Source organism: Astyanax mexicanus, chromosome 1 (genome assembly GCF_023375975.1).
Source record: "Astyanax mexicanus isolate ESR-SI-001 chromosome 1, AstMex3_surface, whole genome shotgun sequence".
Taxonomy (NCBI): Eukaryota; Metazoa; Chordata; class Actinopteri; order Characiformes; family Acestrorhamphidae; genus Astyanax; species Astyanax mexicanus.
Genome location: NC_064408.1, coordinates 63921142 through 63934593, shown reverse-complemented (window position 1 = coordinate 63934593; position 13452 = coordinate 63921142). Strand labels below are relative to the sequence as shown.

At 38.5% G+C, this 13452-nt stretch overlaps 1 protein-coding gene across 1 annotated transcript; it reads left to right on the top strand.

Moving 5' to 3' along the window:
• The first annotated feature begins 48 nt into the window (after nucleotides 1-48).
• On the top strand, nucleotides 49-10636 carry chst14 (carbohydrate (N-acetylgalactosamine 4-0) sulfotransferase 14). Its single transcript, XM_007259517.4, has 2 exons — nucleotides 49-857; nucleotides 7221-10636. Exons 1-2 carry the CDS (start codon nucleotides 612-614, stop codon nucleotides 8049-8051), a joined length of 1077 nt encoding a protein of 358 aa, XP_007259579.2. The 5' UTR covers nucleotides 49-611; the 3' UTR covers nucleotides 8052-10636.
• The last annotated feature ends 2816 nt before the right edge of the window (nucleotides 10637-13452 follow it).

The following is a 13452-nucleotide window of genomic DNA, read 5'->3' as shown; positions in this document are numbered from 1 at the left end:
TCCCACTTATTACAATTATATCGTTCTTACACCTTAATAAGTCGTCCCTACAAGTGAATTCTCTGGTTCCCACGCCTTAATAAGTAGTACACACAAATGAATTAACTCGTTCCCACACCTTAATAAGCTGCGTTCAGACATTCTCATTTATTTTCACGTCACGTGATGTCACTTTAGGAGCCTGTAGTTTTGTTTGTATACTTTTAAAACAATCATAATTTATCAGTTGTGCTCCAGAACAAATCATATAAAAAGAGAGTAGCATAACATATTATAAAGACATTTTATAGTATACACATTTAAAACAGGGATTCTGTGCTTCTTCTTAACCTGACAGTTAAAAACAGAGCCTGCCTCTTTTTCTCCGCCCCCCGTGTAATGAACTACGTTTCCCATGATGCAGCGCGCCCTGTACTTTTTTCTTCACTCTTTTTTGGGGGAGAAGAGAGAAGTTGGTGTTTCGCTGGGAGGAGGCGAAGGAGGAGAGTTATGGGTCTGCGGTAAATCCGGAGACACTCCTTATTAAACTCTGGGAACAAAGAGCGCAGAGCTCCGTGTCTCTCCCTCTCTCTGTCTCTCTCTCTCTCTCAGCCCGGGGTCGGGGGTCGGTCATGCCGCCTCGGAGGCCGGACGGCGGGCTGAAGCGGGTCAGCGTGTCGCGGAGCTCCGCTCGACACTCGGCCGTGCTGCCCTCCGTGCTCACTTTCGCCGTGATCGTGGCGTCCGGCGGCCTGCTGCTGCTGATCGAGAAGGGCATGCTGAACGGAGTGGACACGCCGCCGCCGCTCGCGGGCGGCCGGAGAGCGGACTTCTTCTCCGGCAGGCAGCAGGAGCCCGGTGCGGACGTGGAGTCACAGGTAACCCGAGATTAACCCCCTCCCTCCCCTCCCCGTACTCTACACACACACACACACACACACACACACACAGAGCACTGCTCTACCAGACCCAGGGCTCACACTATCAGTAACACCAGTAACTTCTATCTTCAACTATAAACTATAGTGTATTATAGTTACAGTATGACCCTAATAATGCAGGAAATGTACATTCACTCAGCATCACATTTAATACTCTGTGGAAGCTCTGGAAAAAAGATTAAGAGAACACTTCAGTTTCTGAATCGGTTTCTCTAATTTTGCTATTTATAAGTATATGTTTGAGTAAAATAATTGTTTTATTCTATAAACTACAGACAACATTTCTCACAAATTCCAAATAAAAATGTCATTTAGAGCATTTATTTGCAGAAGATAAAAAAATGGCTGAAATAACAAAAAATATGCAGAATTTTTAGACCTTAAATAATACAAAGAAAACAAGTTCATATTCATAAAGTTTTAACGTTCAGAAATCAGTATTTGGTGGAATAACCCTGGTCACAGTTTTCATGCATCTTAGCATGTTCTCCTCCACCAGTCTTACACACTGCTTTTGGATAACTTTATGCCACTCCGTCCTGGTGCAAAAAGTTAAGCAGTTTAGTTTGGTTAGATGGCTTGTGATAATCCATCTTCCTCTTGATTATATTCCAGAGGTTTTCAATTAGGTAAAATCAAAGAAACTCATATTTTTAAGTGGTCTCTTATTTTGTCCCAGGGCTGTACTTTAAACCCAACACTCAGTTTAATGGAGATTATTGCTTTAAAAGTGATGTGAAAACATGACTAGTAGATAAAAAATGCTCCTCAGAAATAAGTAAAATAAAAAAAGAATAATACATTCTATTGAGCTGCATGATGGCACATTGACCAGGCTGCAGAGGCAGAAAAGTGACCAGGCATAAGTTGGTACAGATGTTTTAATCAGTTAAAACTCATGAACTGAAGAAAACTAAGAAAATGTGATTGAGTTATTGAGAATTATTTTACCATGATTCTTGTAAGCCTGTCACAAGATAATTTTGTACAATATTGTGCAAAATTGAATTTCAAAATTTTTGAGTAAAATTATTAAAAAAAGTTCAAAACTGGATCATCCACATTAATGTGCTCTCCTTTCTTAATACAAACAATGGCCAGTATTTAATTCAGCACAGAGTTTGTCCGTATACTGTATAATAAGTCACTAATGTGATTATCATGATAGGCATAACTTCTTGAAATAGCTGTTGTACATTGTGATAACATATCAATAAAGAGGCCACATGATTATTAAAACCTGGTCCAATCATTTAATTGGCTAATCCAGCTTTGAGGAAAAGTAGTTTATTTCCTCACAATTATACTTGTATAATTATTAAAGAGCCCTTTCTGATTGAAATATACGCAGCTCTTGATAGCAATGTATGGGTAAAATATGTCTGTTAAAGTCATTTATGTTATTATACAGGTTCTGTATATTAGATTCTGTAAATACTGAGGATATTCCACTAAAACTACTGAAGTCATTATTTAAATTGAGGTTATGCTATTCTTACAGATGCAGTTTCACTGCACTGTAAGATATAATGGTAGGAGCTTTGGTTCCAACATTTACAAACACTGCTGAGTAAACTAATCATTTAGAATAAGGTCATTTATGTCTCTGATCACTGGTCTGTCCTGCATTTGCAGTAGCCTCTGAACACCTGCATGATTTAAAGCCGTTCTTTCTCTGAACTGCACAGTTTCACATGTTTCTGCTTTAGCACACCTGATTCAGATCCAGTGCAGAGAAACTATAAACGCTGCAGATCAGGTGGAGCGCAGGTGTTGGAGTGACTCTGTTGGGCAATAAGACAATATTTACTTCTATTGCCACTTAACTACACCTTTTCACAGAATTCCAAGGAAATATAAAACTACTAAAAGGGTTTTCTTACACTGCCATAAAAGAACTACCTTCAGCTGTATCTAAAATCAGACTGTCCAGACTTTTGCTTCAACCCAGTTTGTGTGAATATGCCTGCATGAAGGGGTTCCTGTTTTTTTGTGAGATCTAGGTATGAAGAAACTTTTTTTTTAGTGTAAAGAACCTCCACTTAAAATAAAGGTTCTAAGAACAATGCTTTAATTGGTAATTAAACCTTTTTAACTTTTGAACCAAAATGTAAACATGAGAACAAAAGTGTTTTTTCTATGGCATCGCTCAAAGAACCATATGTGCCAACTTTAGTTTTTAAATGTGTGTCTGACAGTGAATTTCCACGGCAGTCAGGAGATCTCACAATGTAATCAGAAGGACTTGGGTATATAAATGGTTTAAGATGTTTTATTGTTTAACCTTGTATTCTTTCTTTTTTCTAAGATGATAATAGCTATGCCTTCACAAAAAGCTCACTACATCACTGTCCAATAAAAAAAACTTGTATCTCCAAAACAGCATCTTTACAGGAGAGAGATAAAATCTTAAAACAATATTTTGCGTCCAGCGGTCTAAAGCGCTGCCACTATGAGCAGGAGGTCACGGGTTCGAACCATCGCTCATGCAGCATTGCCATCAAGCTACCGGCGCTCAGAGGGAGCAAAATTGGCCTTGCTCTCTCCGGGTGGGTAGATGGCGCTCTCTCCCCACATCACTCCTAGGGTGATGTCCACAGCACAGGGCGTCTGTGAGCTGATGTATCGGTTTGGCCAAGTGTAAGGGACAGTTTTTATGTATTCCAATTATGTAGTATATAGTAAACAAAAACAAACAAAAAATGAGTTTACTATATAATTGTTTTTCATTGGACAGCAAAGATATGTACAGTACAGTCAGAACAGGCCTCAAGTTTTTTGCTGCAGAATAAGAAGCAAACAGAGGAATTCTTAGACAACAGTTAAAGGTCATTCAGACCAAATGTTAAGACTGTCTAAAAAAAAATCAGTGCTTGCATGGTAATCCTGTGTGTTGGAGTTCAGACAAAAACACAAGTAGTACTAAAAGCCAGTTTAAGGTTTTTTTTTTTATCACATTTTTTTTTACTATTAATTAATATGTGACAAATGAACCCAGTTTGCAAAGATAGCCCCTGTGGTCATATCCGATTTTGAAATATGTTTCAGCACATAGTCTGAGCCAAATGTGTGGTACATTTAAAGTGTTAAGACCCAGGCAAAAGTAAGTAACAATAGAACAGTATTTCTCTGAAAGGACGGGATTTTCTCTTTACTGAATTTTTTTATAGGCTTTTCCACCCCAGCTAATACGTGTATGAAATCCCCCACACCTTTAACACTATTTACATATTAATTTCCTCCCCACAAATCTAAGTAGCACAGCTTTTTGGTTTGTGGTTTATGTAGTCCGCCGTTGGCACTCTCGGCATGTGTTTGTTTGGTTTTCTGCGGCGTCCTCTACTAGTGGAGTCAATACAGAAAGCTTGTGGATGAAGTACAGAGCTCTGTTTGAGCTGCACATGTTATTCCTTGTGCTCCAATGATCACAGCCCACTCATAAGCAACAGCAAACATGTAAGAAACAGTCCTACCCTTTTTCCTTTTGAACGTTTTTTCCACTTTTCAGAGTTTTCAGAGAAAAACCTTGGGTGGCTTTTTTGGTAGATTGCTCTCTTCTAAAATAAGATTCAGTAAAAATGACTTCCCATAGACTTTGAACTGTGTCCAGGTTTTGAGTTCAAAATTAAACGACCACAAGCAGAAAAACAGACATGCATTGCTGAGAGGGAATGTGAGAAGCAGTAGAAACACAGGCATTAGATCAATAAATGTATTTTTACACTTAAAGAAAACACATCAGTCTACAAACATGGCAGATTACAGAGACAACACTGACTTAAATATTCACATTCAGCACTGTGTAAAACGTAGGTAATGGATTAAATACGTGCTGATAGGGGATAGCAATATAGCACTAAATAATAATACAATATTTCACAAGGTTTTTTCTGTAACAGCTTATTTGGCAAAATGACAAAGTACTGAAAAATATTTGATTAATTTAGGAAATTACTAATAAGACAACCAATATCTGTAGACATTTGTCTCGTTTGTAAACAATTGTAAGCATTTGGAATTAAATAGGTTTAAATAGACTTCAGATCAGACCACAGATGGAAGAATACTAAATGTCAAATCGAACATTAGACAATTATGTTTCTGTATTTAAGTCAGAGGGGAAATGGATTGCATCATTTCTTGAGAAATTGATGATGCACAGGAAAATTACACCATCATTCATGTGTGATAGCTACTGGGTCTTCCAGAGGAATGCTCAGTGTAAATACTCATGCTTGTTTATAATGTTTCTGGTTTGTTTCATGCTTGTTTCTGTAGAAACATCTGGAATGAAAGGCCACAGAACAGAAGCTTAGATTATTATGTCTGCATCTTTTTATCAGCTAAAAAATTCAACATTAGTCCACATCACTGCAAAACAAACATACTAAATACACTAAAAAGCTCAAAGACTGAAACATTCCTCCTGCTCGCCTGTTGCAAGTAGCTTAAGGTCATGTGGTTGCCATTGACTTTATTTGGGTTGTAGACTGATCCCTAAAAATAATGAGCACAAATATTTTCTTGTTAATAAATCAGGATTACAGAATATTAGCCTTTCCTGCTGGCAAAACTTCAGAAACTGTGTCTGAATTCTTCTGTCTCTTTCTTCTCTTTCTTTAGTGCACTGGCCTTTTCAGTAACAACACCTCCTTGTTTTTGTTTTTCCACTGAGAATTTGTAGTTCTATATTTCAGCAGCATCATAGCTGGAAAGGCATCTTGCTAAACTGACAACATTCTAAAAATCAATCTGTATTAAGTACAGGGAGATGTGGCAGAAAGTTCTATAGTCCACTCATTAAACTGCAGTGTGAAACCAAAACTAACTGGACCAAATATATCGTATTTTTCTCACTATAAGGTGTACTTAAAATCCTTTCATTTTCTCAAAAATTGTCAGTGAGCCTTATAATCTGGTGTACATTATGTACAAATTGTACCAGTCAGGTTATAAGGAGCAGTAAAGGCACTTCACTGAAGTACAGAATTATACAGGAGTTTCAGTTTAGTTCTCCAACAGTATTAGCATTACCCGCTAAACATGCTAATCGCTAAATAAAAAATAATAACATTTTTTAAATAAAAAAGTATTATTTAAAGTGGTATATTTCATTATTTGTTTTATTACAGAGTGTGGCCCGTGACTTCAAATATATTTCTCCTTCTGGCCCCCAACAAAAAAAGTTTGGACACCCCTGCTCTAAACTCTATAAGACTCGCCCCCCAATTTGACTTACTAAAGTAGCTGCTTTATTACACCACATGGTGGCACTGATCATATGAATAGAGTAAACATGCAGTGAAGGATTCTGGTTGTCAAATTCTGTTAAACTGATACCAGTAAATCCATAATTACTGGTTAATACAGATGCTGTGAAGTATCGCAGAGAATAGTCTTGAGTATAGCAGAATCACAGTATTGTGATATTATAGTTACTGAGATTCCCACTCCTAATAATAACAGTATAAGCCTGTGTTTGTTACTACTGTAGACATCAGGTATGTCTGTTATTAGATAGTTAACATGAGTAAAGTAAAATGGGAAAGATCACTGCCTTGCACACGTTCAATTCTTTTCTGTCTCAACATGCCTGACCTAGTTTATGAAGTGAATGAACTGGATCAGGTGTGTTTAGGTATGGTATAGTTGTGCAGGGCTGTTAGCCCTCAGGTCTGGAGGAACACTATCCCAGATAAAGAACGGTGTGTTCAGGTATGACCAAACACTGAGTCAGTCATGAAAGTGTTTTTTTCTTACCCTTACCAGTAGAGACAGATGACAAATTAATGGGGGGGAAAAGTGTCTTAGTAAGTTGTTTGGCAAGAACATCTTTGCTCGTTGCCATATATTCTACATGTCCCTGGAACTGTATGGGGAACTGAAACAGAGTGTTCTTAGAAATATGTTCCCTCACTTGTTTGTTTGTTTGTTTGTTTGTTTGTTTTTTTTTAATGGTACTTGGGCTGCACGATATATCGTTTAGGCATCGTCATCATGATGTGCGCATGCGCAATAGTCACATTGCAGGACGTGCAAGGTCACTTAAGGCAATGAAATCAAACACGTCATGTTGCAAGGTGTTGATTCTTGACACAAGAAGTAGATACACAGCATTGTGTCTGTGTGAGTGACAGGCTGCTGCTGCCTGCCTGAGAGGGGGGTGGGGGTAGGAGTAAACACGAGGTAACCACATGGCCTCCAGTCACATGGTTGGGCACTTGCTTGTATACACACTTGTCAAAAGCTGTAGACGTTACCTGGTGTGCTGTCATCTTATCATGTTGTGCTTTTCTCCAGTTTTTGCAGGAGATCCGCAACCGCACCATAAGGGCCATGTGCGGCCAGAAGAACACGGCTCGCAGCGTGTGGTCCCTAACCCCCCTGCAGAGGAAGACCCTGCTGCAGCACATCCTGGTGAATGACGAGCATCGTTTCCTCTACTGCTACGTGCCCAAGGTGGCTTGTTCCAACTGGAAGCGCGTGCTGAAGGTGCTGAGCGGTTCCCTGGCGCACGTGGACGTCAAGGTAAAGATGAATCATCGTGCCGACCTTCTCTTCCTTTCTGATCTTCAGCCAGAGGAGATCCGGCACCGGCTGCGGCACTACTTCAAGTTCACGTTCGTGCGTGACCCCATGGCGCGCCTGCTCTCAGCTTACCGCAACAAGTTTGGGGAAATTGAGTCTTACCAGCGCAAGTACGGTGCGGAGATTGTGCGCAGGTACCGTAAGACCCGCACGAAGGACAAGAGGACGATAGCAGGTGACGATGTGACGTTCACGGAGTTTGTGCGCTACCTGCTGGATGAGGACGTGGAGCGCATGAATGAACACTGGATGCCCATGTACAACCTCTGCCAGCCATGTGCGGTGGAATACGACTTTATAGGGTCGTACGAGCGTCTGGAGAGCGACGCAGCGTACGTTCTGGAGCGCGTGGGGGCGCCGGCACACGTGCACTTCCCTGAACGCCAAACGTGGTACAAGCCTGTTACAAAGGAAACTCTTCATTACTACCTGTGCAGCGTGCCTCAGAAGCTGCTGCGAGAACTTCTGCCCAAATACATCCTAGACTTTTCCCTCTTCGGATATCCGCTGCCCAACATAACCACTGAGTACTGTCGGCACTAGCAAAGACTAGACCTGGAAACTTTTCACTTGTACAGTTCTGTATTACACCTTTTAACTTTTTTTACACTATGAAAATTCTAATGTTTTGGTAGTTTTTTACTCTTTTTTTAAATATTATATTGTACAGATTTGGAACCGGTTTTATTACAACAAATCAGAGCTACAATATTTAATTTGTAACCACTATGTAGAACTGGAATTACTGCACATCTGTAGAAGGAGGCAATGTTACTAATGTGAAATATTTTTATGTATATCATAAGCAGTTACATTGTCTTATATATGGGTGTTGAATATATTGTGCTGGGCACAAAAACTGATTTTATAGAAGATGAAGATCTGGCTTGTGACTTGTGAATTGTATACATTAGCTGCCACTTGCAGGACAAGAGGAAAAAGAGCAAACAAGGAGTAGATATTTCAGCACAAAACACTCGATTACCTAAGCAGCCTAAGGTTCCCTTTATTGAGCTAAATAGCTAGCTAAGCTAACTCTTTAATGCATACCTTGTTTTGCGAAGGTAATGTAATGTAATTTCAAGAATAATTAGCTTGGTCTGGTTTAAGTTTCAGGTTTACAGTCAGACCTAGGATGTTTTGGTGATGCTGGCTTTTTACAAAAAGTAGTTTTTATGCTCAAGGTCAGTTTGAACAAAGAAAAAATCAATATTATTATATATTTATGCTTGTTGCTTGTCTGCATATGTGGTTTCTTTGTTCAAAAAAGTCAGATCATCACTTACTTGATGAGTTATATTGATTCCATGCATTTTCTTGTTTTTATCTCTAGAATTTTTGAACCTGAGTTCAAGGCAAATTTGATCATAATACACAATATTATTTTTTCTGCATATTGTGGCTTTCATCAGTGCTTTAAAGAACACTGAGCAACTGTACATTTCTACACAAGAGTGTAATTTTCACTGTTGTAGGTATGGGGTAGTATATGGATAGTAGTTTTATAATCTGCCAGTACTGTTGTGTTTTGTCTGTGTGTTGCAGAAATATTGTACATCATGAATGTCTTTAAATATCTTCATTTTTTTTTTTTTTACCATATCACTCACCCCCCTTTCTTCAGTGGGTGTTAGTTAATTTAGTGTTCACTACTTTATGGGTTTAATCAAGTCTTTATAGGCAAGTCAGTTCACTTGCTGGCTATCTTTGCAATGCAGCCAGGAGCTTATATCCCCTCATGCAAAACCAGCATCCTATCTGTTTAAATTACCATTTAAACAACACATTTTACATTGCTGATAAAACCTGCCAAAAATCTAATGAACAGTTTGTGACGTTTGGCTCAAACATGGACAAGAACTGTGACTTTTAGGCGTGTTATAGCTGCTGCGCCTGCACAGATCTCCACAGCAAGGATCCTCTACACACAAGCAGCAAGCTGATTGACTTTATCCTTAATCGAGTACCTTGATTAGCGTTACGAAAACTCCCATTTGTAAAACTGTCAGTGGCTTGTCTCCTCTTTAAAAAGGTCTCTGGTTTATTCTAATATTAAATCTAAAGAGTTAACCATAGCAATGAAATGGGCCAGACTTACTAATTAGCTATCCTAACCACATACTTTGGTGCATGTTCTAATTTTTTGGTGCTTGCACCTTTCTGTACTACAGTTAGACAATCAGCAGTAAGGGGAAGCACAAAGCTAAAAATTAACAATCATTTAGTGAACAATCAAATACGCAAGTGTTGAAGTTTTTTTTCTTAATTTTAAGTTCTTAATTATGAGCACTAAAGACAGCATCTCACCATTTCGAGGGTACAGAAGATAGATAGAAGAAGATAGAAGATGCTGTAACTTTGTTTACTAATGTGTTTTTGAGGAAAGATTTTCGCAACAACCAAATTCCAATCTTAGGTTCCTTTTTGAAGTTCCCGCAGAATTTTAATGTTGAGACTTTTAAAGGGTCCCTAAGGGTTCATAATGTGGTCCTGAAGCAGCGTTTTAAGATATCCTTAGAGATTGGCCCAAAGAAAATAGGGAGGTCAAGTTGATGGGATGTTAAAAACAGAATTTAAAAACAGGGTCAGACATTTCTGAAATCTTTGTCAATTTTAAAATGACATTTATAATGTTACAATGTCCATTTTTTTTATTTATTTAGGGTTTCTTTTAAGGTTTGAATTTTTTATCAAGGTGACCTTTCTTGGGATTAAACACTACTGGACTTTCCCGAAGCATTTTTATACAAAGACAATGGTTAAATGATGGAACAAAACGAACACTGTTCTGGTTACTGTGCCTTTAAGAGTATGTATGTAAATATTGTAAGTCGCTTTGGAAAAAAGAGTCTGCCACATGTAATGTAAATGACCAGTGTTATGACTGACTGTCATGTATCATTCCTTATTCAAAAGCAGTCCAGGTTTCTTATGTATTTAGTGTGAATAAGCGGGATAACTGCTGTACATTAAATGTATTTAAATCATTTTTTATTTTTGTGACATGACAAAATTACCAAATTTGCACCACAGGGAGCGGGGGTGTACATACTATATCAGACTCTGTTTCCACAGTGTTGACCTATTATATTTTCCTATTAAATCTATTAAATACAAGGCTTTCTCCACCTGAGTGCTAGTTTTTTTTTATCAGCATCTCAATGTTGAACAAAAGCTCTAGATCTTGTTAAGCATCCTTATATTTCTGTGTGCAGTAAAACATTGTTCCATTACTAAAAACACATATCTACAACCTTTACAAAAGATTAAGTTTGTAAATTAGAAATTCAAGCATCATTTTAAGAGCACAATAATCTCCCACAACGCACTCAAATGTAATCAGAAGCACTGTAGCTCACTACATGAGCTGAATGTGAACCAGAATGCATTGTCTCATTACTAAATAACAGACAGTAGAACAAACTAAAGCTGATTGCATCTGCTTATATACAGTGACTTGCAATAGTATTCATACCCCTTGAACATTTTCAAATTGTGTCACATAAAAAACAACAAAAAACCTTAATACAAATCCAGTTCAATCAATTATCTTCAAAAGTCACTGAATAAGTTAATAGCATCTAGCTGTGTGTAATTTAGTCTCAGTATAAATAATCCTGTTCTGTAAAGGTCTCGGTGGTTTGGTTTGGTGAAGTTCAAAGCAGGGTTAGGTTATAAGAACATTTCCCAAACTTTAAGCATCTCCAGGAGCACTGTTTAATCCATAATCCAAAAATCCAAAAAGTATTCTACATCTGCAAACATACCAACATCAATTCAAAATGCTATGCGAGGCAGAAAAGTAACACTGCTCATCCCTCTAAACACACCGCCCCCACTGTGAAACATGGTGGTGGCAGCATCATTCTGTAGAGATGCTTTTCTTCAGCAGAGACAGGGAAGCTGGTCAGAGTTGATGCAAAGATGGATGGAGACAAATACAGGGTAATCCTGGAAGAAAACCTGTTGAAGGCTGCCAAAGACTTAAGACTGGGAAGAAGATTCACCTTTCAGCAAGACAACGACCCTAAACATACAGCCAGAGCTACAATGAAATGGTTTAGATCAAAGAATATTCATGTATTAGAATGGCCCAGTCAAAGTCCTGACCTAAATCCTATGAGCTTCTGTGGCAAGACATGAAAATTACTGTTCACAGATGCTCTCCATCCAACCTGGCTGAGCTTGAGCTGTTCTGTAAAAAAGAATGGGGCAAAAATCTCAGTCTCTACTTGCACAAAGCTGGTAGAGACAAACCCCAAAAGACCTGCAGCTGTAATTGTAGTGAAAGGTGGCTCTACCAGGGCAGAGTTATAAGCAGAAAGGGTGAAGTCATCCCCCTAAGAATTGGGACAACTCTTCAAGCACATCATGAACAATACATAAATAACACTGCTTTATTACCAGGCTACTAGTGGTGGTGTGTAGGTGACCCTGTCGAGCTGATGTGATAGCTCTGCAGTGGTAAAGTTCAGTAACCTCTCTTAGAGTATTGTATGTCTTCAGAAAGTGGGAGAAAGTGAAGAAAGGTATTTTTTAATTCCATAATTCCTCTGTGATGGGGAGCTCTGAAATTAGCTTTTATTTTATTTTTCCGTTACACCTTAAATGCTGCAACTTCTGCCGTCTGTTGCACCACTTAAGGTGGAGTGGGAAAGTTAGCTTGCTACTGAAACAAACTACTAGCGATCTTTTTTATGCTTGTTATGAAGAATTCGGCCATAAAACATTGAAACTACACTTTTAACTAAGGTAATATAGTGCTAATCACTTTTAACAAGAAAAATACTTACATTTGTGGGTTTCTGCCATCTTACCAGTGATTCTTATACCCAGAGACTGTAAAAAAAAAGATGGACGGAGTGTCGCCGTTTCTGTTCATTCAGTCAAAATGAAGCCAAAATCTTTCGCCATGTTGCCGATCCTGATACCCGAGTCTGCGCAGTAGAGACCAGAGGAAGGAGAAAGACTGTGGAGAGACAGCCTACTCATTTAAGTAACCCCGCCCCTGATGAAGGTTCTGCTGATGGTCTGTTATTGGTCCCACCCATACAGTTATTGGTCCAACTTCCGCTATGTGTGACCCAACCCTTTTACAATAACCACATTTTTAACCTCTATTTTTGAATAGAGCTTAATAACGTTTTAAAAAATATACAGTATATGCTTATCCCCCGCAGTTTGTAGTGTGCCTCTGAAAAATCTCAGTTTGAAAGGCTAACAAGTCCTATCCCCAGGGTTGCCAGGTCCAAGAAAAATATCCAGCCCAAAGTCAGTCTAAAACCTGCCCTACAGAAGTTTAAACTAGCCCAAAATATCTGTCACACGTTCGAAGCAAATGTCAAAACAACTGAGTGTAGGATTGTAGGAGTATTTTGTTTGTAAGGGATTTATTATCAGTATTGCTATTTATCTTAAAACCTTTAATAATATTGTAACATTTGTGTTTTATTAGTTCATTTATAAGTTTTTTTTATCCCAGTTAAGAACATTATTAATTAGCAAAAAAAAAAAGGACTTACTTTTTCTTTTCTGTTCTTGCCCCTCCTGAACTCTCTTCTCTCCTTTTTTTTATAATTTTTTCATCACTTGATGATTTTTGGTTAAAATTTGATTTCTCTTCCTCTCTCTCTCTTTTTCCTTTTCACGCTGCCCCCCCTTATGTCATTATGTTCTCCTGGTTGTTATTGTTGTAATTAAGGAACATTGATTTTAGTGACCATTACACGTTTGCCCGCCATGTTGACATAACATCCAAGGCAACACCGACTTTTTTTTTTTTTTGGCGGCCCCTGTAATTTTTAAAAGTAGCCCAAAAAAACGCACCCCACCTCCCATAAATTTTCATCTGAGACTAGATTTTCAAACAAGCCCAATTTGGCAGGAAAACTGCAAACCTGGCAACCCTGCTTATCTCTACCCCCTACCCCTCCAGCCTAACAAG

Bases quoted from the DNA above. Each gene is read 5' to 3' on its own strand.
- chst14 (XM_007259517.4), top strand. From the start codon at position 612: ATGCCGCCTCGGAGGCCGGACGGCGGGCTGAAGCGGGTCAGCGTGTCG. The intron at 858-7,220 runs GTAACCCGAGAT...GCTTTTCTCCAG, and splicing joins GTGCGGACGTGGAGTCACAG to TTTTTGCAGGAGATCCGCAA.